A 26,974-nucleotide genomic window follows, 5' to 3' on the forward strand; every position below is an offset into this window, starting at 1 on the left:
ACTTTTGCTATATTCATATTATCGTTTACCGAGCAAGTTGGCTACGCAATATGTTCACTGCCTTATGCATACGATCGCGTTGTGTGTTCGATAGAGATATGCCTTAACCGAGCGGGAAGAGTAGGAGGACGTTATAACAGCCGCTGTCTTGTACAAGCTGTTGAGAATTCTAATCTTATTATTTTTTTCTCTGTTCGAATACATCTTCTTAAAACAAAGGTATCCCCTGACATGTTCTGAACACATGTTGTAAGTAACGTCATCGTGTATCGTGTTCTATTCTAGTCTTGTTATGTTTCAATCACTTCTTTTGTGATCTGTAAGTCTAAACATGCATAATGATGTTATCGCTGCAACACGTGCACACTCTTGTCTTCCCGATGCAGGTTTAAACTTGTTCGATAGAGATATAAATCTATGCCTTGACAGGAGGAGGTGGAGGAGGAGAAGGATGAGGAGGATGAGGAGGATGAGGATGCCTTATCAGCCTATGTATAGCCACCATTGTTTAAAGATGACAGCTGTCAGAAAGCACGTAAAATTTTTCAAATTACCCGGCACCACATATCAGAGGTATGCGGTTTAGTGCTGTAAAGATAGCAGCACGATGCTCTGTTGTTTAAAGATGGCGATGACAGCTGTCAAAACCACGTAGAATTTTTTTCAAATTGCCCGCCAGCACATTTCCAAGGTAGTAGCTAAAGATGGCAGCATGATGCTCTTTCGATTAAAGGAGGCCACTGACAGCTGTCAAAAAAGCACGTCGATTTTTCCAAATTGCCTGCTACCACATTTCAAAGGTAGTAACTAAAGACAGTAGCACGATGCTTTGTTGATTAAAGATGGCCGCTGTCAAAAGCACGTGGCATTTAAGAGCACGTTTAATTTCAAATTGCCCTCCACCGCATGCATAACAGCAGCTGCCATCTTTGCGCAGTAGCCTCTCAGCTAGCTTTCTTCATAAGAGCCCATGTATAGCAGCCATACTGCGCAAGCGTCCCTAGGGAGTCGCATAAGATCCTATGTATAGTCGCCATCTTGCGAAAGCGCCTTTGACTGTCTCCTAAGAAGCTATGTATAGCCGCCATCTTCCGCAAGCATCGCTAGGGCGTCTCATAAGAGCCTATGTATAGCAGCCATCTTGTACTAGCGCCCTTAAGCCGTCTCATAAGAAGCTATGTACAGCCGCCATGTTGTAGAATTAGATAGCTGCCATCTTGCGCAAGCGTCCCTAGGGCGTCTCATAAGAGCCTACGTAAGCAGCAATCTTGCGACCGCCATCTAGCGCAAGCACCCTTATGGCGTTTCATGAGGAGCCATGTATAGCCACCATCTTGCACAAGCACCCTTAAGGTGTCCCATGAGGAGCCGTGTATAGCCGCTATCTTGTGCAATTGGCGTTGGGAAGGGCATCCGGCCGTAAAACTGAGGTTAGGCTCCTCCATGAGGTTAGGCTTGCAGTCTTGTGCGTCAAATGTTAGGTTAAGCCCTCTTAGATAGTGGATGTGAGGTTAGGCTCGCGCTCTTAGGTGTCAGGAAGGTCATCCAGCTGTAAAACTGAGGTTAGGCCCCTCCATGAGGTTAGGCTAGCTCTCTTACGCGTAAAAAGTTAGGTTAAGCCCTTCCAAGGTAGCGGATGTGAGGTTAAGCTCGCTCTCTTAGGCGTCAGGAAGGACATCCGGCCGTAAAACTGATGTTAGGTCCCTCCATGAGGTTAGGCTAGCTCTCTTATGCATAAAAAGTTAGGTTAAGCCCCTCCAAGATGGCGGATGTGAGGTTAGGCTCGCGCTATTAGCCAGCGCACTCAATGCGGCGGTGGCCTCTCCCGAGAGCGTGTGGAGGTGGAGGCCTCTGCGGGGGGGGGGGCATGTGGAGAAGGAGAAGGAGGCCTCTGCCAAGGGCCGGAGGCGGGGACGGTTCCAGAATCCCTGACTTATGCTACTGACACGTATTATTATTATTATTATTATTATTATTATTATTATTAATATTATTATCATTATTATTATTATTATTATTATTATTATTATTTAGGATTTAATATAACGAATGAGTTACGTACACGCTACCAACGGCCCTTATGCCATTATGATTAACGAAAGTACACGTTTTTATGGTAAAATGGTTTTAGATGAACTTTGTCTATTTAAGGAACATTGTGTATTTTTCACATGCCTTCCACGAATTCACAAGGCTCATTGAAAACCCAAGTTCAAGCAGAAAAAACTAAATCTATCGAATAATCTTTGCACCAAATTGATATCAAAGTAACAAACAGTGAAGAGAATTTATCCCTACGTCAAGCCCAAGGTTCCATACACAATCGTATTCGTTAAAATATTAAGTAACTTACAGACGATGAAAGAAGAACGCGTGGTTACAGAGGAATGTGCAGTCCATGTAGGTTTGCCCAGATGAGAGAATGCATCATTTAAAGAAACAATACTCGTTGGCTGTGCTCTATAATTCCTACCCACGCACAGTGCGAAACAAATGGGATACATTCAGCCAAGCTCCAGTCACAGTGGCAAAATCAACATGTAGGCCTACAATGAGTGCTACGTCTGCATCCGAAGCAGAATATCAGGTACGTAACACCAAATACAACGCTGCAATTAACTGAGGTGTATTTATGCATGATCCTTGCCAAATAGGCAAGGACGACATTTTACAGTAAAACGCGGACAGAAAATATTTCGATATCATGAACACAATATTTCAGTAAAAAACATGACCTCATTTAGATGAGTGGGTAGTTGTTTCTGTTGATATTTACGACTGCTTATCTTAAAGCCCATTTACATAGGTGCGAATGAAAGTGCTATACTAGTATGGTATTTGGGTAGATGAATGCTATTATTGTTTTCGAAACTGAGGTGTGGTACAAAGACAGCATTTTCCGGTAGTGAAATAGGTAACCCGCTGAAGACACACACACGGAATCGCCGTGGTTTGGAATCGAATCATTCAACATTGATCGTCTAGTACTGTCATAGAACGTTCACCGTAGTTATGAAGTAAATTTAACCTAAACCAGACTTTCGAACGATAACAGCAACTCAAAATCATACACCATAAATCTGCAGCTAAACTATCCACCATTCCTTGTTTCCGTGATCGAACACACCTATTTGAACTCAGAAGTCCAGCGCTTTACCGCATGAGCCACTCAGCCCGATTTAGCACATTATGACTGAGCATGTTCCTTGCCCAATAAGGTACCGATAACCTCTACAACAGCCCCACTAAAACAACAATATCCACCTTCAAGATCATTATCAGGCCTTAAAAATAATTCTGCAAGCTTATTTCCAAGATGAAATACAGAAAACTATCCCCGTAATGATCAAATTTCGCATTTCTCGATGAAGTGTATCAAATTTTACCGACATTCAGATAAAGGTGAAATAATTTCCGACGTGTAACACTTGAATAACTAGACGACAGAAGACATTGGAACGCATAAGTGTACACTGGATCTTCGTTCACATATCACGTTATTACAGAGCAATACTTCAAATATTCCGTTCTCGTAACATGCTTTCTTCTACCGAGTATAGAGCACGGCAACAGCTGCTCATAATAAATATACACAGAAATTAATTTCAGCTTTATATTACATTTATAGAAAACACTACATGAAATACCAGTCTAAAAACTGTTCCACTCATGACCCTGAGACATGTATTTTTTTACAGTTTGTTTTACGTCGCACCGACATAGTTAGGTCTTATGGCGACGATGGGATAAGAAAGGGCTAGAAGTGGGAAGGAAGCGGCCGTGACCTTAATTGAGATACAGCCCCAGCATTCATCTGGTGTGAAGATGGGAAACCACGGAAACCCATCTTCAAGGCTGCCGACAGTGGGGCTCAAACCAACCATCTCCCGAATGCAAGCTCACAGTTGCGCAGCCCTAACCGCATGGCCAACTCGGTCAGACACTGTTATTAAATGAAATGGAGTTTGGCTTTTAGTGCCGGGAGTGTCCGAGGACCTGTTCGGCTCGCCAGGTGCAAGACTTCTACCAGTGTGGTTTCACACCACAGAGGTGCCGTCAAAATCAGATTTTCAGTATGCGCCAGGTAATTGAAAAATGATACGAGAGAATTATACAGTATTTACGTTTCGTAGACATAAAAAAGGCCGAGAGGATTCGTCGTGCTGACCACACAACACCTCGTAAGCTGCAGGCCTTCGGGCTGAGCAGCGGTCGCTTGGTAGGCCAAGGCCCCTCAGGGCTGTAGTGCCATGGGGTTAGTTAGACGTAAAAAAAGGTTCGCCGCTGTGGTGTAGTGGTTAGTGCGATTAGCTGCCACCTCCGGAGGCCCGGATTCCTTTCCCGGATCTGCCACGAAATTTGAAAAATGGTACGAGGGCTGGAACGGGGTTCACTCAGCCTCGGGAGGTCAACTGAGTAGAAGGGGGTTCGATTCGCACCTCAGCCATCCTCAAAGTGGTTTCCCGTGGTTTACCACTTCTCCTCCAGGCAAATGCCATATGTTACCTAACTTAAGGCCACGGGCGTTTCCTTCCATCTTCCTTGTCTATCCCTTCCGATCTTCCCAACCCCCCCACAAGGCCCCTGTTCAGCACAGCAGGTGAGGCCGCCTGGGCGAGGTACTGGTCCTCATTTGAAGTTGTATCCCCCCGACCCAAAGCATCACGCTCCAGAACACAGCCCTTGAGCCGGCAGAGGCGGGATCCCTCACTGAGTCCGAAGGAAAAACCAACCTTGGAAGGTAAAAGCAGAAAGAAAGAAAGAAAGAAAGAAAGAAAGAAAGAAAGAAGTGAAAGATCTAAAGAAGGCATATTCCGAGTACCGAGGGAATAGATGTTCGTCATACTGGGGGACTATGGGATTAATGGTAGATTATTAAAATTAATCAAAGGCATGTATGACAACTGGGCTGCAGTGAGAACTGATGGTAGAAGGAGTTGTTGATTCAAGGTACACACAGTGTTTAGAAAACGCTGTAATCTTTCGCCTTGGTGGTTCAGAGTTTACATGGATCAGGGGAGGGATTCAGGTAGGTGAAAATATAGTAAGTAGTTTGACCTACGCCGGCGACTTGGTCTTAACGGCAGATTGTGCCGAAATCCTTGCAGTACATCATCTTGGAACTTGAAAATAGTTGCAATGAGTGTTTTAAGAAAATTAGTCTTTCCAAGACTAAATTGGTGTCAATGGGTAAGAAAAATAAGAGAACTGAGTATCAGGTTGAGAATACAAAGTTGGAACAGGTAGATACTTTCAAGTATTTATGGTGTGTGTTCTCCAAGAATGGTAGTATAGCAAGTGAGATTAAAACAAGGTGTAGCAAAGCTAATGCAATGAGCTCGCAGTTGCGATCAACAGTATTCTGTGAGGAGGAAGTCAGCTCCCGAATGAAACTATCCTCTCACCAATATGTTTTCAGAGCTACTTTGATTTACGGGAGTGGAGCTGATTGGACTCAGGATATTTTCCTCATAAGTTAGAAGTAACAGACACGAAGGTAGCGACAATGATTGCTTGTACAAACAGGTAGGAACAATGGCATGAGGGTAATCAGAATGAGATGAAGGAAACGTTAGGAATGAACTCGATGGATGAAGCTGTACGCATAAACCGGGTTCGGTGGTGGGGTCACGTGAGGCGAATAGAGGATAAGTTACTTAGGAGAATAATGGATACTGTTATGGAGGGTCAGGGAAGTAGACGGAGACCAAGACGACGACAGTTAGACAAGGTTCACCGGGCGAGTTGGCCGTGCGGTTAGGAGCGCGCAGCTGTGAGCTTGCATCCGGAAGATAGTGGGTTCGAATCCTACTGTCGGCAGCCCTGAAGATGGTTTTCCATGGTTTCCCATTTTAACACCAGACAAATGCTGGGGCTGTACCTTAAGGCCACGACCGCTTCCTTCAAATTCCTAGGCCTCTCATATCCCATCGTCGCCATGAGACAGGGATGGATGGATGGATGGATGGATGGATGGATGGATGGATGGATGGATGGATGGATGGATGGATGGATGGATGGATGGATGGATGGATGGATGGATGGATGGATGGATGGATGGATGGATGGATGGATGGATGGATGGATGGATGGATGGATGGATGGATGGATGGATGGATGGATGGATGGATGGATGGATGGATGGATGGATGGATGGATGGATGGATGGATGGATGGATGGATGGATGGATGGATGGATGGATGGATGGATGGATGGATGGATGGATGGATGGATGGATGGATGGATGGATGGATGGATGGATGGATGGATGGATGGATGGATGGATGGATGGATGGATGGATGGATGGATGGATGGATGGATGGATGGATGGATGGATGGATGGATGGATGGATGGATGGATGGATGGATGGATGGATGGATGGATGGATGGATGGATGGATGGATGGATGGATGGATGGATGGATGGATGGATGGATGGATGGATGGATGGATGGATGGATGGATGGATGGATGGATGGATGGATGGATGGATGGATGGATGGATGGATGGATGGATGGATGGATGGATGGATGGATGGATGGATGGATGGATGGATGGATGGATGGATGGATGGATGGATGGATGGATGGATGGATGGATGGATGGATGGATGGATGGATGGATGGATGGATGGATGGATGGATGGATGGATGGATGGATGGATGGATGGATGGATGGATGGATGGATGGATGGATGGATGGATGGATGGATGGATGGATGGATGGATGGATGGATGGATGGATGGATGGATGGATGGATGGATGGATGGATGGATGGATGGATGGATGGATGGATGGATGGATGGATGGATGGATGGATGGATGGATGGATGGATGGATGGATGGATGGATGGATGGATGGATGGATGGATGGATGGATGGATGGATGGATGGATGGATGGATGGATGGATGGATGGATGGATGGATGGATGGATGGATGGATGGATGGATGGATGGATGGATGGATGGATGGATGGATGGATGGATGGATGGATGGATGGATGGATGGATGGATGGATGGATGGATGGATGGATGGATGGATGGATGGATGGATGGATGGATGGATGGATGGATGGATGGATGGATGGATGGATGGATGGATGGATGGATGGATGGATGGATGGATGGATGGATGGATGGATGGATGGATGGATGGATGGATGGATGGATGGATGGATGGATGGATGGATGGATGGATGGATGGATGGATGGATGGATGGATGGATGGATGGATGGATGGATGGATGGATGGATGGATGGATGGATGGATGGATGGATGGATGGATGGATGGATGGATGGATGGATGGATGGATGGATGGATGGATGGATGGATGGATGGATGGATGGATGGATGGATGGATGGATGGATGGATGGATGGATGGATGGATGGATGGATGGATGGATGGATGGATGGATGGATGGATGGATGGATGGATGGATGGATGGATGGATGGATGGATGGATGGATGGATGGATGGATGGATGGATGGATGGATGGATGGATGGATGGATGGATGGATGGATGGATGGATGGATGGATGGATGGATGGATGGATGGATGGATGGATGGATGGATGGATGGATGGATGGATGGATGGATGGATGGATGGATGGATGGATGGATGGATGGATGGATGGATGGATGGATGGATGGATGGATGGATGGATGGATGGATGGATGGATGGATGGATGGATGGATGGATGGATGGATGGATGGATGGATGGATGGATGGATGGATGGATGGATGGATGGATGGATGGATGGATGGATGGATGGATGGATGGATGGATGGATGGATGGATGGATGGATGGATGGATGGATGGATGGATGGATGGATGGATGGATGGATGGATGGATGGATGGATGGATGGATCAACAAACACAAAAACCAGTCTGGCGAAAACGACACGTAACGCGGTGTGTTCTAGTTGGCGCAACCTTAAGTTGTTATAGGAGAAGGGATGCCCAGAACATAAACAAAACAATTTGGCAAGAATGTTATGTAACATAGCGTGCCTAGTGACCACAGCCTTCAGCTGTAATCGTAAAACAGCTGCTTTTATCATATACAAAACCACTTTGGCAAGAATGGTGAGTCGTATGGCTGATATCGAAGCAAAACTATCCATTCCGAATAACAAGGAGTATTGCATGTTCTGAAAACATCGTATCCCATTGCTCACGAAAGCAAATTTAGAAGATTACTAAAAGGTTAATATACAGTGGTTCGTCACATCGATCTCCATTTCTACAATAAATATCTACACTCAGACCCTTAACATTCGGTATACATCACACGGGGATTTTTATTTATATGCATATTTTCTTTATTGAGCGAAGTGAAGAAGGGAAAGTAGTTTTACTTCAGGTGGAAGAAGGTTCCATAGCTGAGAACTACGTTAGTAAACACCCCTGAAATTTTTGGTACAGTGGCGAGGCGGGGGAAGGGGGGGGGCGGCAAGGATAAAAACTTGACCTCTCGTAACAGAGCGGTAATAAAGCTGCAGACGGTGAAAAGGGGTGATATGTGTGTTATCTGTCAGAGATTTCTTACGGAAAGCTAGTTTATTTGTTTACATAATAAGTGCATTGGTGACAATGACCTGGCTGCGTTTGCTTATTACACGTTCAGCACGGTCTCCTCATATTTTCCATTGTGGTTGGGTACGAGGAGGAGATACTGTATAGTAGTACGGGCCGCAGCAGGGAAATGTATGCCTTTGGTAGGGATTTACTTCTTCCTCCTGAGAGACATCTACGGATGAAATCTAGTGCTCTGTGTGCCTTGCACCTCACTTCCTCCACCTGCTTATTCAATTTCAGATTGCTCGTTGTGTGAATACCGAGTAGTTTGATGGTGTTGGAAGGAGGTAGTTGGTTTTCATGTAGAGCAGACTGAATCTGTAGTGGTTGTCTAGCTCTGCTCAGTCGGATATATTTACACTTCATACATGTATACGCACCTTGTCCGACTCGTTGACTGAATGGTCACCGTACTGGCCTTCGGTTCATAGGGTTCCGGGTTCGATTCCCGGTTGGGTCTGGGATTTTAATCGCTTCTGATTAATAATTCTGGCTCGAGGACTGGGTGTATGTGTCCGTCCTAACACTCCCCGCATCATATTCAGACAACATACCACACTACCAACCACCACAGAAACACGCAATAGTGATTACATCCCTCCATACGGCGTTGGCGTCAGGAAGGGCATCCGGCCGTAAAACAGAGCTAAATCTACATGTGCAACGCAGTTTGCACCCGCGACCCCACAGGTTTGGGAAAAAGTGGTAGGAAAAGAAAACATGTATATGCACCTTATTTACATCACACCACAAAGCTATATTACCCAGATTAGAATTGTACTGTATCGACATTATTTTTCATGGCGCTGTAAACGACGGTGTCAACGGTGTACCGTGCCATGACCGAATTTACACAATCCAGTAAGACGAGAGCATAAATCGTATACATGAGATGTCCTATCACACCACTCTGAATGACTCCAGATGTAATTGTGTTTTGGTCAGATCTGCCACCTCCGTACACAACATATTGCGTTCGACCCACTGAAAATAACTTCAAACATGCCAACGATGCCTCCTCCAAAAAGAACTGGCAGCCATAAAGTACTTTCGTTAAAAGTATTGTGCAGGATTTTCCAGGAAGGAAGCCGTGCTGGTTTGAGTTCAACGGAGAATATCCAACATGTGCATTATTTAACAACCAGATGTTCCATACATTTATAGAACCCCGATGAAATCGAAACTGGGCGGTAATCATCTAAGTTGTTCTCGTTGCCAACTTTGAAAACCGGAACTAAGTTGGCTTCTTTCCATTCCTCAGGCACAGTCCCAGGTACATGCTTTACCCCGCGTTATATCTTGGCCGCAGTAAATTGACAGAAGATTGAGCAAAGTAGTAGGGTACAAGAGAACACACTTTCACACCAGGCCTTAATTAAGGCCACAGCCGCTTCCTTCCCACTCCTAGCCCCTTCCTAGCCCATCGTCGCCATAAGACCTATCTGTGCCGGCGTCGGTGCGACGTAAAGCAACTTGCAAAAAAATGGGAAACCACGGAAAACCATCTTCAGGACTGCCAACAGTGGAATACGAACACACTATCTCTCGGATGCAAGCTCACACCTGCGCGGTCCTAACCGCTCGGCCAACTCGCGCGGTGCTTGAAGTTCTGTTTAGCGCGGAGTTAGTAACAGTTATAGATTGTAATGCAGAATCCCTCTACACAGTTCGTTACTACAATAAAAATAAGAATTTTATTGATGATTTCTTTTCGAAGACATACCTATACCGCATTCAATCCGAAAGAAATGATACGGCATCTTTTACGACCGGATGCCCTTCCCGATAATAACTTCCAACTGAAAAGCTAATTAACATTAAACGAATGATGGCGAATGAATCGGGTAAGGACGTGGGAGGAATCGGCCGCGGACTATGAAATGGAAGTGAAACTGAGAGAACACAGAAATCCATTCACAGGATGGCCGACGGTAGGGTTCGAACCCAATCGTCTCCCGAATGCAGTGCTTGGCTCCATGGTCGTAGCGCGTTAACATGCGTGGTCACCCCGCTTGGTACACTGGATCATTTCTATAACTAAGGAAATTCCTCACTAGGTCACAGAAAGCTTCCAAGTGGAAAGTTCTGTTGAGGAGATGACGTTTACATATACGCACACCAGAAAAATACCACAACCACACCCGCTTTTCATATCTTAAACGAGGACTTCTGAGCGGTGCTCCATCGCAAGACACCGAGCTCCATAACGCGATATACAGGTAATTCAAAGCAGGGGTTTCTTTTCAGATTAAAGTTATGGCTTTTCCAAAGTTTCTACAAATCCTTAAAATAAAAACGGTTAAAAACAGAAAATAATAACCGAAGTAACAATCCATCCACTAGATGCCACGGATCAGACGATATTGCATAAAACAATCGAAAATAATCTTGTCTCTCGCACGTTGCACCGGTGACAATACTATTAATCACCCCGAATTATTTATTGAAACTTGTTCGGTTTTGATTTGCAATTCCAGCTCACAACGCCAATGTTTTGAGAGGGCATTTTCTTTAATGCAGAAAATGTGGTAAAAAGAAAGATTAAACCAGCTCCTCATTCTTTTAAGAATACTTTTAATTATTCAGCACAAGTTCAAAAATATGTCTTGCCAACAGTTTTATCAATATGTCAAAGGAATACAAAAATTGTAGTACAAAAATGATTGGGCAAAAACAAAATATTAACCACCTATACACATTACTTATTAGTAAACAGAAGCACTACTAAAAACCTTGAAAAGAAGTAACTCACCCTGCTTGCATGCCTTAGAATAGTGTCCTCCAGAGCCCGAATCCATCTCTCGCGCTCTTCCGCATCACGAGATTGAAAATGAAAGGTCTTGCCGTCAACTGTAATAGTGAAGGTGCTGTCATCTTCATCATCAATACCGATAACTGCACCCTTTAATCGGACACAACCTCGTCGTACACCACGGATCATTTTGTCACGACTCTGAAAAACAGGACAAGACATTCGTGTTCATTAGCCATCCCCAGACAACCAGGTAAGATTCATGTAAACATACGAAATCACAGCTTACGTCACCAATTTCCTGAACAAAACAAACGTCAAATTAGCTTAGATAACAGATACACATGTTAAGTGATATTCAGGTTTATTAATTTCCCAAGCATTTATTTTATAGTCAGACCCACTGATCTCTATACATGGATCGCTGATGGCAGCTCTCCGCTGCAGGAGAAAGTACGCCAAGTTGAGCGCGCGGTCCGCCATGTTGGCGCACCCATCCTAGAGCTCTCCATATGGGGAAACAATGATAATATAATTAATTTTAATCACAATTAATGGTGCATTGGAATACCTTAAAAATATAGGGACATGTTCACTCAAAGCATAAGGACATTGGGAACACCGACACGTCATTCCGAGGTCAGTAAATCTCTGGGATAGCAATAAAAATGAGTGTAAAATAACGGCCGACAAATATTAACTTAGGTGCTGAATACATGCAATTAGCGATCGGTAATACAATACGAGTCAAAAACAATTTCTGGAAACATTGCTGTAAATTTTATACATGTATGCCACGAAATTATGCATTCCTAAGGGTAGATATGACTGAATTTTTCGTATTTTAAGAAAAAAACTCTGTTTTTCTTTTTATTCATTAAAAAATAGCCATATTATTCCTCTTTCAGAAAATGTTTTTATTTTAGTAATTCCAGCTTGTTTAAAGCTTGTAGAAGCTATTCAATATGAGCCCGCAGGACATTTAAAAGCCCAGAACCACACTCACTTCTCCTGTAACGGCATAATGATAGTTTACTGTGTGTTTTTAAATGGATATTTAAGTATGTTGCGGCGTATTTGCCGTAGACGTACACTTCGGCATGCTGACAGTCACTTGTTTACAACGTAATCAATACAATTACGTTATGTTAGGAAATATTGTAATGTGAACTGACGGAGAGAATGTTGTACCTCTTCCAAATAGTACTCAATTTATATATGCCACACATGAATACTTTGATAATTTAAATATATTATGTATTTGTATTATTTACATTTAGGAATTCGCATTTGTGTTATTCGTAGTAGTACAAGCATGGCTCCCTTGTTTGTTTATATTTTACTAACTTACTAACATGCAGAAGTAACATGTGGTTTCAATTCAGCGAGTGAAATATCTAAACCAGTGATTTTTCAGTGATGTATTTCATCTTAATTCCTTTGTAAATGTGTGGGGTATTGCAATACACAGCACAGAACACCCGTGGAACTACAATCAGGAGGCCTGCCGTCACTAACCTAAGCATAAACAAAGCAAGCGCGCTCCTCGTGGTGTACTGCACCGTGCGCTCGCTGCCATCTTACTACGCCAGTCATCTTCTATTCGGCTTACTGCTATCCAAGCTACCAGCCATCCATGTATAGAGATCAGTGGTCAGAACACAGGCAGAATGTTGAAGTATGGACATAGCGACATCTGCTGTCTTTTCAAACTAGCGCATATCCTCCATACTTCATATTACCTTCAGCTTACGAATGAGAATATAATTATGAATCCAGTGAGATCCGCCATAGCAGAAGGTGGAGAGTTCAAGCAGCGGCGTAAAAGTAATATTACCGGGGAGTTGGCCGTGCGGTTAGGGGCGCTCAGCTGTGAGCTTACATCCGGGAGATAGTTCGAATTTCACTGTCGCAGCCCTGAAGATGGTTTTCCGTGGTTTCTCGTTTTCACAACAGGAAAATGCTGGGGGTGTACTCTAATTAAGGCCACGGCAGATTGGTCGCTTCCTTCACACTTCTAGCCCTTTCCTATCCCGTCGTCGCCGTAAGACCTATCGGTGTCGGTGCGACACAAACAAGTTGTAAAAAACAGGCCAACAATAGTACCAGATGGAAGCGTTTCACAGAAGTCCTATATTCCAAGACGAGCAATAGGAATTAAGTACTGTAAGTTAAGGATATAAAACATCGTTGTCGGCCTAGCGGTCTAGACAGGTTCAATCCCCAGACAGGTCAGAGATTTTCACCTGAATCTGAGGACTGGCTCGAAGTCCCCTCAGCCTACGCGAGAACAATTGACGAGCTATCTGATGGTGAGATCGCATGCTTGGTCTACAAAACCAAGAATGACGGCGAAAAGGATTCATTGTGCTGACCACGCGTCACGTCGTAATCTGCAGGCCATCGGACTTAGCATCAGCCGCTTGGTAGCCCAAGGCCGTAAGGGATGTTCTGCTATAGGAGAGGGGGTTTATAATATATTCTTGTACCCCGGCAGAAACGTGTAATTAGAACGAAAGTTTAACTTTGGGTACATACAATACATACACAGAATAGCAGCATGCAACTTAACGTTGAATAGTACCACCACTTCAGTACTGACCTAGAATGGGCTAACCTTTTCCCGTTGTGAGGAGGGGATCTTATGATTCAAGCTAAACTTTTTCTTACAATTGGCTTTACGTTCGACCAACACACACACAGGTCTTATCGCAACGATGTGATGGGAAAGGGCTAGGAGTGAGAAGGAAGCTGCCATGGCCGCAATTAAGGTACAACCCCAGCATTTGCCTGGTGTGAAATTGGGAAACCACCTTCAGAGCTACCGACAGTGGGGTTCGAACCCATTATCTCCCGAATGCAAGCTCACAGCTGCGCGCCCCTAACTGCACGGCCAACTCGCTCGGTTTCAAGCTAAACAACGGCTAGATGCATATTACAACAAAATGCAAGTAATCCGAGTTCGACAGGGCATGGTAGTGGGTACCGGACTGATGAAATATTCAGTTTCGGTAGTTTGGAAACATTCAATGTTTCTCATTCCACCGTGCCACGTGATGCGAGAACACTCCATTGAAGGTATTACCGTCGCAGGCAAAAAGTTGCAATGCGGTGTAACAAAGACCTGTTTGTGGGCAGTGCCGACAGGCCGCACTGCAAAGGGTTGCCGGATATTTACGGTCAAGGACATTCGCGGTCACCGGATATTCGCGGTCACTAAGACAATCTTGTGCCCACTCACAGAAATTTCCCAGCAGTCAGATGAGATTTGCAGTCACTCCAGCAGGGAGTGGGGTCTCATTCTATTTACCTTGGGTCTCATTAGCGGGGTATCCCCGCTAAGCTGCCTGAACTCCTGCTCGCTCCTTCTAGATAACACTCTGGATAAAGTGTCATGGGAATCTGCATTTTAAAATATATAATTTTCTGTCGACCAAATGATTATATGTACTCGACTTTGGAGGTTGTTCATTAAATAACCAATAGGCATACAGAATATCCGATGACGTCATCATTTCCATCTCTTCATTTTAAGTTTCATTTTACGTTAGGTTTTGAATTTGTAATTACTGTATGTTAATACTTTTTATCGCAGGTGAAACGCATCAATTATAAGACATTGTTACTCAAAAACCCGTCATCTGATATAATCCAACTTTAAATACAATATACGAAGGCTGATCAACAAAGACAGAGACTGATTTTTCCAGTAGCTTCCAAGATAGGAAACTATCTGTAACATAAATATTTGAAAAGAGCGGGTTTTTATGTATCAAGTCCGTAGGCGGCAGCACTCTCGTATCGGTAGGTTGATAGTAATGCTCTATTTTGTAGACGCTACGTGCATTTCGCATACCAGAAAATGGAGGTGACGCGAGAAGAGCAGTAAAGCGCAATCAAATTCTGTTTTCGTTTAAACCATACAGCCAATGAAACTTACGAAAAGCTCAAGCACCATTATGATCCTGAAGGAAAACTAGCCAGCACAGTGTGGAAATCACGAAAGAAATAAAAATAAAAATTTCTTCCATCTACAGGGAACTGCACACTACTGTTACTACACGTCAGTATTGACTGCACTGAGGAAGCGCATTGCAAAGAAACGACCAGAGCTTTCTCGGATTGGGTAGCGACTTCATCATGACAATGCACGGCCTCACGTCGCAAATCAAGTCACGCAGTTTCTAACTCGAATCAACATTACCTGTGTACCGCATCCATCTTATAGCCCTGATCTTGCACCCTGTGATTTTTTATTCCCATCACTATAGACAAAGCTTAGGGGCATTCTATCTGAGAACTCTGAAGCAGTGCTCAAGAAAAATGAGGAGATTCCCAAGGACCTGACAAAGATTGGTCTGCAGCATGCGTTCAGGGACTGGCAGAGACGCTATAAAAAGTGCATTGAAGTAGGAGGGGACTAATTCGAAAAAGATAATGTAAACATTGAAATGGAGTAATAAACATCTGTGAAAAAATCAGTCTCAGTCTTTGCTGGTCAGCCCTCGTACATTGGGATGTTTTATATTTTGCTTATAAATTGAAGAATTGTATGTTTCCAAAAACATGACATGACTTGTTCTTATCCTTCAGACACACTCAGGTGACGATTCAATATTGACTTTCCCTATATTTTCTTAACATAAAACCATTGTAATGTGCACAATGGTGGATTAAGGTATCATCAGTCTCTAAATAATGCGTGCGAGAGAAAAATGTTTTCGAAGTTAAGCAAGTTAGCGGGGTATCCCGAGATTAAGCTAATGAGGCCCATCCCCTGCTGCATTGATCGCAAATCTCCTGCGACTGCTGGGGAAATTCTGTGAGTAGCCACAAGTATATCTTACTGACCGCAAATGCCCGTGATCTTGTGGTGGCCGCAAATGTCCGCGACCGCAAAAATTCGGACACCCTGCAAAGCACTGCTCTCACGTTTACTTCAATTATTGGGGTGTAACACATTAATGTGCATAAGAATCTATCGCATGTCGTTTCTATAAATCAATCCATTCCTTCATGGAATTTTACGGTTGTGGTATGAACGCCACTCTTCGTCTTTGTTGTCGACATCACTTTCTCAGACTGTATCAAGATCTGGCTTTTGTCACTTGTTGGCAGCTTTTAAAATATTCATGGACGTTACATATGATTATTTCTGGCTACTTGCTAAATGTCCGAACATACTTGCAACCTCCAGAGCTTCCTTCGACTACTTCGTCTTCCGCACTACAATTTCTGGACCCCCCTTCATCCACACAGTTTTCATCACTATCATTATCGGCAAGACTGTTGTCGCCACTATTTGTCACGCTATTATTTTGTACCATTTTCCCGCTGTCTCCACAACTTAATAATTCGCAGTGATTCAGAACGCACTTAGAACATCAGAACTGACTACACAACTTTCTAAGCAATCTCTCTGCAGAAGAGCTGATGTAAGAACATGATGATAGAACGACTACGTAGTAAGAAGGTCCATTGTTTAAGGCTGACCACATTTAGGCATTTAGTTTTGCAGATATTGTTTTCCTGCTCGCCTTAAGTTGCAACGATGACTGCAAATGAGGGAGAAATGCTGCTGCATAACTCATTGGCTACGACATTCGAGACTGTGCGCGTGATTGAAGCGGGTGTACGAAAGGCCTTCGTCAAGAATGATGGAATAACAAAAGCTTGCCGCACGTTTTGTGTTCGACGATAATGCCATTTTTCACAGGGGTCCACCACTGTCGCTTCATTATTGTGATCAGCAGCGTCTGACTAGAACTGTCAATTTTATCAGAGCAGGAATACTGACTCGTAAGTGTCTACGGAATGTGGGAGAAGACGATCCACTCGAGTGTCGTTCACAACATGACATGGAGTACAGCGCCTCATCTGAGTTCGAGAAGTGAAGGGACTCAGGATTAGAAACGTGTAACATGATCTAGTGAATCAAGATTGAAGATACCCAACATAGCCATGGATCCAAGTGATCAACAAATCACTGTACAGGCTGGTGGAGATTGTGATTCTGTACTTTTGTAGGCTGATGGAGATTGTGATTCTGTACTTTTGTAGAGTGCGTTCACATGGCAGAAGCTGGGTACAGTACACTGCTCCTTCGAACACCTCATTCAACGGTGACTACTTTTTTTTTCTATTGGCTTTACGTCGCACCGACACAGATATGTCTTATGGCGACGATAGGACAGGAAAAGGCTAGGACTGGGAAGGAAGCGGCCGTGGCCTCAATGAAGGCCAGCTTTTGCCTGGTGTGAAAATGGGAAACGACGGAAAACCATCTTCAGGGCTGCAGACAGTGGGGTTCGAACCTACTATCTCCCGAATACTGGATACGGTGACTACTACAAACCCCTTAGCGATTATACATAGGGCCTATTGCTTCATGCACTTCTCACCCTGATTATGATTAGATGGTAACAGGTTAATAAACCATCTCTTTCGAGGTGCCATCCCATTGTTCTTTTATGTGTCGGTAAATCTACAGACACGAGGCTGACGCATCTGAGCACCTTCAAACACTACCAGACTGAGCCGGATCAAAACCGCCAACTGCACCTCAGGCCAGCGCTTTACCGTCTAAGCCACTCAGTCTGGCGTACGTATGTATATGCACTGTAACCTTATATTTCATATAGGCAAGGTCAATATTATAATGATGGACCTTTCTACTCCTCACAAAAACTGAAGTCCGTCGCATAGTATTTAGTGTTTTCGGGAATACTGATCAGTGGTCCACAGCTAAGGGGATCGCAGTAATTGAGCCCTTCTTGACGTAAGGAAGGGCGGCATGTTCCTTATGCTCGTTATCGATCTGAGTTGGTGTAATTGGCTGTCGACAATCTTGGCCCGGATTGGAACTGAATCCGTGACTTCTGCTGTTGACAACAAGAAAGCTAGAAAGAAAGAAAGAAAGAAACTAACTCCCTTCATAGGAAGTATTTTATTATTAGTACTTTAAATTGGTTACGACCCTGTATAGGTCTGTTAGGGGCTCATGAATAGTCAGGTGAGCGGAAGCCTTATCCACGTCACTGTTCATCGATCTACCAAACCTACTGAAGAGGAATGTAGAGAAACAAGCTTAGGTAAGGAATACGTACCGTTCGACGAGCTCATACGAGTGACAGTCATCCCACGGGTGACAGTGGTACGGGCTAGAGCTCTACAGCGCACAAAACAGGCAAGACTACACTATCATACTGTATATGGGCGGTTCCAATTCAAAACCTGCCAAATGTATAACTTTACATCTTCAGAAAAATAAGAAAATTGCATCGCTTTAACAGTGAGTTTAAAAAAATTAATTATATTTCCTAAACCTACTTTACCTCTCAGATCTCAAATGATCACCAGAGTCATTCCCTTCACTTCGAAAATAATAGTCTTATTGCATTAGGCAGGTTTTGCAACAGAATTTGTATAGAAAACAAGTAATATATAATAGCATGCTGTATTTAAAAAATTCAATGTCTCTAAATATAGCTGTGATATATTTTCAATAGTCAGTAAACTTAATTTACAAGTTCATGATTGTCAGTATCGGTGATTAAACGAGAGTTTAAAAAAATATATCTTAAAGGCACCGGTACCATAATATACATAAAGTGTTTGTATGTGGATCCATCTATCTTAGGAACATGTGGTTTGCAAGCAGCACCAGGAACTATCCTTATTTATACTGAACACCATTGGCAATAGTGTCGCAATTTCCATGACCCACTTTTATTTAAGGAAAAGAATTAGGTTTTATCCGGACGGTTAGATTTATTGGTAAAGTATGTTCCGGTATAAACTATTTCATCTATAAATTACGCTAATCAGTAACTGGATTACGCAGCCATTCATGCTTCTATATTTTACGTTTCTGTACCCAACGTATTGCGACCGTCTATGAACTTCTGAAGTATTCACGTAACACTTCGTTGATAAAGTATTTTAAGTTTCGTTGTCTACGGCTATTCTCGCTTCGAGATGAAATTATGCTGTTTCCAGTGCTGAGAAAAGCAGGTGAAGGAAAGATTAAAATAATTTACTGTTGGACAGCGCATGCTGACAATTTTGTTTACATGACGTGGTTTCGACGTGCATGAAGCTTTTCGTAAACAAACCATCTTTACTTGAAGCTTTTCGTAAACAAACCATCTTTACTTCAACCTTGTCGTTACTTTCACTATGATCAGTTGCTCCCGACCTATTTCTGAAGCCGTACGTGTTTACTCACTATGTGAGGATTCAGAAATGAAAACTGAATGAGTTGAATATGAGTCTTAGACCAGAGGTGCTCACGCTGGGCATTTCGTCTCGCGGGTGCCCAGCACTGTAAGCGGGCGGGTAGGCAGGCGAGGAGCGCAGTGTGTGCTATTCATCCAGTGATGTGGTTACGTCACACGCCGTGAAGGTTGGGCGAAGTTCTCCCAATCACTCTCTATTACCGCGGCGATACACGAGTTTGAAATGGAGTCAGGAAATAATTATGAGGGCAGAAATCAACGTCATTTTCTATTTACGTTGCAAGAAGTAAGTCATTTATGTTCATTGTAGTTCAGTATTTTGATCGGATAAAATAAGGAGGCCTACAGCCTCAAATATTTTTGTAATATAACATAATAAATTACTATTTTAACTGTTAAATTTTAAGAGGTGTTTCAGAAGCATTTCTAACATAATAGAGTTAAGGTGGATAAGCTGTGGCTTGTGGTTGCCTGGGTTTAAATTATCTGATAAACTCACCAACAATCCAATCATGCTTACCGGGAATAACATCAGTTAGATTATTTATTTGAAGATTTTTTTGCTAACTGCTTTACGTCGCACCGACACAGATAGGATTCATGGGATAGGAAAGGCCTAGGAGTTGGAAGGAAGCAGCCGTGGCATAATTAAGGTACAACCCCAGCATTTGCCTGGTGTGAAAATGGGGAAACCACGGAAAACCACCTTCAGGGCTGCCGACAATGGGATTCGAACCCACTATCTCCCGGATGCAAGCTAACAGCCGCGCGCCACTAACCGCACGGCCAACTCGCCCGGTTATTTGAAGATATACTGTACATCTATTCGGTAGATACATTTACATTGTGGTTGTACTTCAATATTGGATAGTAAACATTATGTTCCCGCTCGATATGAAACTCTCTCGCCATTTAGGAGCTAGCTATTATCATCGGACGCTTGATAAGTTTTAAATACGATTTTTAAATTCGGTAAACAGGGAAACTCGAACACCACCACAACAACACTGTGCAAAATTAAGCAGTAGACGTGTTGACTAATGTAAATTTATTACTTTTAGCTGAATGAATAACAGGAATTTTACTTTTTAAGAAATGGAAATACGGTCATTCCCATGCAAGGAATTGTAAATCGTGGCTTGTACGCTTAAACCAACCTTTGTAAATCGTAAAACAAAAATTATTTTTCTTTCAATGTATAAATATAAGAAAATAAAAACTGACTGTTTACATCGAGTGCAGTGTAAATCAAACAGGAATATTTTGAAAACGTCGGTTTTCTTGCGACTATAACGTTTTTTTCTTAAATACTGTACCTCATTCACCATTTCGCTCAGTAGTGGAGGAGAGCTTCGTAATTACAATCGAACGTCACCGTTCCCTTCCTGCGAAGTGCCTTCGCTCTCTCACTTCACTGTGGCGTATGCTTGCTACGTAAGCTGCCCGCATTTACGTCACGCCAACCGGCCGCACTGGGCTAGCCTCAACGGACGCCCAGCTGAGCACCTTGGTCCAGACATTTTTTTACAATTGGATTTACGGCTCACCGACACAGATACGTCCTCTGGTGACGATGGAATAAGAAAGGGCTAGGAGTGGGAAAATCGGCCGTGACCTTAATTAAGGTACAGCCCAAGTGTTTGCCTGATGTGAAAATGGGAAACCACGGAAAACCATCTTCAGGGCTGCCGACACTGGGGTTCGAACACACTATCTCCCAGACAGTTTTTGGCAGCCAACCTTCATGCGCTATTTCTCATTCACTCGGAGAAAAGGACAGGAAGGTATATTATTTTATGTCCAACAGTACCTTTTAGTCCAAATAACTAATGTTGCGTAATTGCAGGGATGAGTTATATTTTTGTAATATGGCAATAGTCAGCTTTATTCTAGACGTACTACATGGCAATACTACAAAGATATAGACATTGTAATTTCCTTAACATGTAAAACAATTCACGTTTATGCTCGTATTGGACATACAACTTGATCGTCGGAAAACATGGACAGTAAAACGCAGAAAACATCTCATTACGAATGGCCGACTTTAAGTGAGACCTCCCTATGTGGTCATTTCTGGAACACTGAAGAAATTGTTATTAGATATTTTTGTAATGATTTTCTTGAAGGATATTAACATTTTAACGAAGTTCTGGAAACAAATTTATAAAATATTTTATATTTCATTTACGGCATATTCCACTGGTACATCAATTTGTCAATAAGATACGAACAAGAAGAGTTTCATGTGTTTTGGTTCACCAGTTTCTTAGTAAACTTAGTTCCCAGAAACGCAGTTCTGAGAAAAATGAAGTTCAAGTTTTGATTGAAATACCTCACCTCAGTGATAAACTAAAACATCCCTGCTCGATATTCAGGAGGATCTATTTCCATTACTGCTAAACTTCAAAATTTCATCAGCAATTAAGTAAAATAAGTTAGCGTCCTTCCATATATGGATGTTCAAATTACTACACTGCGTGTGTTCATCAGATACTCGTATCGTTTTACACCACCCGGAGAGAGAATAAAGACGAAACATGATCAATAGCAAGAGAATAAATAATCCTGAACGTTTTCAACAAATGCTGGAGAAGAAGCTAATTATTGGAGTAGTTCACATTGTGTGCATTTTTAATAATTTCCTGAAAAATCCCACTCTATTATCAAGAAGAGTATGCTAGTATATAAAGTTAAATTTCACAGCGAATTAATCGATAGATTAAATGTAGTCACACTCTCAATAACCAGTTAAAACATTGCAATATGAACGAACAGGTCAGTTCACTATCATATTCCATGTAGAACAGTCAGATTTCGAATGAGATGAACTCGTGATTATCTTTAGCAACTTAGCTTTTCGAAGAAAATATGAATATTCTAACACGCAACATTTTGCACCAGTATGTACGTATTGACCGCTAAACGGCGGTACCGCGGCGGAAAGGAGCTCTCCGCACCTCCGCTCACGAATCACGTGATTTCACTGCTTTAAATGTCCGGCTCCTTGGCTGAATGGTCAGAGCAGTCAAATTCGGTACAGAGGGCCTCGGGTTCGATTCCCGGTCGGGTCGGAGATTTCAATCTTAAATAGATTTCCCCTGGCTCGGGGACAGGTTATTTGAACTGCCCCCAAAACTACTGAAATTCACACACAACACTCTCCTACACTACTAAAACATGTAGCTCCCATACACGGCAGATGCCGCCCACCCTCGTTAGAGGATCTGCCTTACAAGAGCTGCACCAGACTATGAACTGCTCCACGAAATTACTATTAATGCTTTAAATTGAAGCGTGCACAGTTAGGCGGGTTCCGCGTCACAGACTTATCAGTCTATGAGTGTAGTTGTAATAAACAAAATACACCATTATCGAGGATAGTTCTTAGAATAATTATTTTAAAACTGCTCAAATTTGCGCTTATGTATACGATAATGTACGGCTAAGCATATTTGTTTTCGTCCTAGTTTTAAACATCACAATTTAGCTTATAGAAATCATTGGAATTAAGTTGTTTTTGCATAAACAAGTACCTTTTTGCTATTTGCTTTACGTCGCACCGACACAGATAGGTCTTATGGCGACGATGGGATAGGAAAGGCCTAGGAGTGGGAAGGAAGCGGCCGTGGAATTAAGGTATAACCGCAGCATTTGCCTGGTGTGAAAATGGGAAACTACGGAAAACCATCTTCAGGGCTGCCGACACTGGGGTTCGAACCCACTACCTCCCGGATGCAAGCTCACAGCTGCGCGACCCTAACCGCATGGCCCGGTTAAACAAGTACTTACCGTGAAGTAACAGCCAGGCGCTCCGCAGGACACACTAAAATTCTGTACGTCACAACGTATTAAATGGGTCCAATCTTCGCAACCAACTCATCGAACGATCGAACAGACATGCGGAAGTAGTTTAAAAACTTGCTTCCATATTCACATAAGTATGTGTAGAGAGTTTTAAAAGCACTCTTCATTGTTCGTTGAGCAACTATCGGATGTACCCAAACAGGTGCCCTCCGTTTCTTCCGCCTGATATTTTGGGATAGATAGTAAGCAGCTAGTTCTTTGAGTGTCTAATGAGTTCATTTTTTAAGCACAGGTTCGGACTGACATCCGCCTCAATGCGAAAGACCAGTCAAATAATCCGTCCACCGCGCTACGCTTTATCGCGAAAACTGTACAGTTGCAAACAGCGAGGCGAACCCGGGCGATTCTAGCTGGTGGTGATTATCAAATACAGTACAGACAATACGCGAAAACTTCCGGATTTAGCCTTGTTAAAATGGAAGACAAGTCGCGAGTGGCGCTCCCAGTGGCGTGACCCGAAAATTCGCGCTAAATTCAAATATCAATGGAAATGTATATAGGGAAATGGATAAATAAATTACGACTGGAAAGAAAGTGTTGCTAAAATATTAACTTCAAAGTTGCTAAAGCAATTTTGGATACATGAATGAAGAATTATTTAACAGGTTATTATTTAAAGACTGAAATTAGACATATAATCAAGATGTGAAATGGACTGATGTGAAAGGGCTTCATCTTTCATTTATGCATTACTTTTTTAGCTTTAGCATACCTGCCTGAACTTTCACGGCTAAATTTGTCTTTTTTTCCTCTTTTTTTTCTTTTTTGCTATTTGTTTTACGTCGCACCGACACAGATAGGTCTTATGGCGACGATGGGACGGGAGAGGGCTGGAAGTTGGAAGGAAGCGGCCGTGGCCTTAATTAAGGTACAGCCCCAGCATTTGCCTGGTGTGAAAATGGGAAACCACGGAAAACCATCTTCAGGGCTGCCGACAGTGGGGTTCGAACCTACTATCTCCCGAATACTGGATACTGGCCGCACTTAAGCGACTGCAGCTATCGAGCTCAGTTTTTCTCATTTAAAAGCATTTTACATCACATTAGCACACTTGTCAATAAAAATATCGGGACATTCCTTACACACATGATTCAATGAGTTTACATTTAAGAGCTGGACAATTTTTCTTTTAAGTTGAAGCCTACTAACAGAAAGAAAATCTATAAATTTAGCTGCAAACACATTCAAAATTTCCCTATAAGCAATACTTGCCATTACTTTAAGGTAAAGCAAATTTGCATCATCATCACATTTCTTAAATCACCCATATTTTCTTCAGTGCTTGACAATGCATTACGGCATTCCAAATGGGGTAACTTGGAACACAATCAGTCATACACATATGCATATGCATTTTCCTGAATTAAATCAAAACCCACAGATCACACCTACAACAACACATCGGTACTGAAGGTTAACTGCTGCACTAATACAATAAAATAAGCTTATTATATTTTAAGTCAGCTAAAATATGGGTCGCGTAGGTCAGAAATTTAGGAAGTAGGCCTTCTATAAAAATATCTTACCGGGCGAGTTGGCCGTGCGCTTAGAGGCGCGAGGCTGTGAGCTCGCATCCGGGAGATAGTGGGTTCGAATCCCACTGTCGGTAGCCCTGAAGATGGTTTCCCGTGGTTTTCCATTTTGACACCAGACAAATGCTGGGGCTGTACCTTAATTAAGGCCACGGCCGCTTCCTTCCAACTCCTAGGTCTTTCCTATCCCATCGTCGCCATAAGACCTGTCTGTGTCGGTGCGACGTAAAGTCCCTAGCAAAAATTTAAAAAATATCTTTGTAACTGGAAGAATATATAGGCTTATGCAAACACAGTATTTACATTTTCTTGTCACGAGGGAAACGGAAGGAAGACCGCGAATCCTTCTGCACTACATAGTTATTGCAGCCAAACGCAGCACATATCTTTCCACTCATAGTGACAGGAGATATAAAGGAATGACACACGCTACTATTTACTTATGTTAACTTAATGCAAACGCATAAATAATCCCAAAAACTACACAAACAAATACACGTGCTCTTATGACAGAATCAGTAACTATCAGGTCACTCCGCTAGACAGAGCTCTAATCGCTGTCCCTCGATACCTCGCAGTGTCGCGTATTGTCTCTGCTATATTTGTGGTTATAGTGCACCGCTCGCGGGAGCGTCCGTCAGTTGGCATCATGGAGTTATCACGAGAGAATCTATTGTGTATTTGTCGAAAGTAGATAATATTTAATCACAAAATGAAACATTAAATGATGATGAACGTCCACAAAATAAACACGACTCGCCCTGAAGTAGGTCAATACCATACTTACCACAACCCAAAGCTCACCCCGGGAAATTTTAAGAATATTTCCGAATGGATAAACAGACATTCGACTACATCTTGAAAAATATTGAATGCCGGATAAAAAAAAGTATGATGTAATTGTAATCAGCAGAAAATTCTTCCTGAAGAAGTGTTATGGTCACTCCGAGGTAAATCGTTTTGAATTATTAGTTTTGATTGTTTTATTTACAGAAAAAAGAAAATGAGGTGGTGCGTTTATTTTGAAAAGGATTTCATAATTATTATTATTATTATTTTGAACATTTTATTTCAACGATAAATTCATGGTGGAAGCATAAAAAACATACTTTTTTTAAACGCACTTTTCTTAACAAAGAACGCAAAGCAAATATTAAAGAAAATATTTCGGGTTACACTTTTAACGTAAACTAAAAAGAAACAAAAGGATCACCAAACAGTTTCGTTTGAGGAGGTGCGCAATGCCAGATCACCATCATCATCATCATGATCATGAAGTACGGTCTGAACGGTCTGTTTATTTCAGCTCGATGAAGTACCACCATAATTGGAACTAGGGCTGGGAGTGTTTGAAATATCTTGGGTACCTGGGTAAACGAACTCGTCAAATAGTTGCTGAACCCAATTTCTGAACTGCAATTTCAAGTGTTGCGGTCTTTTGCTCCCATAAGACGAATAATTTCGAAAAACCAATGAATCATAAGTGTCAACATATCTGCGTTCTTGTACGACAGGTTCCAACAAAGAAGCCTTTTTTTCGTCGATGAATATCATTTGCTTTTTATTTTATTTCACAACATGCATCACGTCGCACCGACACAGGTCTTATGGCGATGATGGGATAGGAAAGGCCTACGAGTTGGAAGGAAGCGGCCGTGGCCTTAATTAAGGTTCAACCCCAGCATTTGCCTGGTGTGAGAATGAGGAACCAAGGAAAACCATCTTCAGGGCTACCGACAGTGAAGTTTGAACCCGTTATCTCCCGGATGCAAGTTCACAGATGCATGCCCCTAACCGCATGGCCAACTAGCCCGGTGATATATAATTTGCTGGTTATATCTTGAGTTAAATTCGTCTCGCTTACTTTTTCCTGACACATCTACGATTTCGAGTGTCAAACTTGCGTTTTCACTTCCTGAACACCCTCCGTAGATTCTGCTTCACAGTCAGCAGTGTGAGCTACAATTTCAGAATTCTCATTGTCCTGATGAAT

At 42.7% G+C, this 26,974-nt stretch overlaps 2 protein-coding genes across 4 annotated transcripts in view; one reads left to right on the top strand and one right to left on the bottom strand.

The window, feature by feature from the left end:
* The window catches only part of LOC136864045 (oxysterol-binding protein-related protein 9), an 830,446-nt gene that overhangs the window by 575,057 nt on the left and 228,415 nt on the right, over window positions 1-26,974 (bottom strand). For both annotated transcript variants that reach the window (XM_067140573.2, XM_067140572.2), the window contains exon 2: window positions 11,346-11,546. In XM_067140573.2, the coding sequence (XP_066996674.1) occupies window positions 11,346-11,546 (201 nt within the window). The remainder of the gene's footprint in view (window positions 1-11,345; window positions 11,547-26,974) is intronic.
* LOC136864046 (very long chain fatty acid elongase 7) overlaps window positions 2,538-26,974 on the top strand; it is a 51,695-nt gene continuing 27,258 nt past the window's right edge. For both annotated transcript variants that reach the window (XM_067140574.1, XM_067140575.1), the window contains exon 1: window positions 2,538-2,587. In XM_067140574.1, coding sequence (XP_066996675.1) covers window positions 2,552-2,587 — 36 coding nt within the window. In that variant the 5' untranslated portion in view covers window positions 2,538-2,551. The remainder of the gene's footprint in view (window positions 2,588-26,974) is intronic.

This window comes from Anabrus simplex, chromosome 2 (genome assembly GCF_040414725.1).
Source record: "Anabrus simplex isolate iqAnaSimp1 chromosome 2, ASM4041472v1, whole genome shotgun sequence".
In the NCBI taxonomy this organism is placed as follows: Eukaryota; Metazoa; Arthropoda; class Insecta; order Orthoptera; family Tettigoniidae; genus Anabrus; species Anabrus simplex.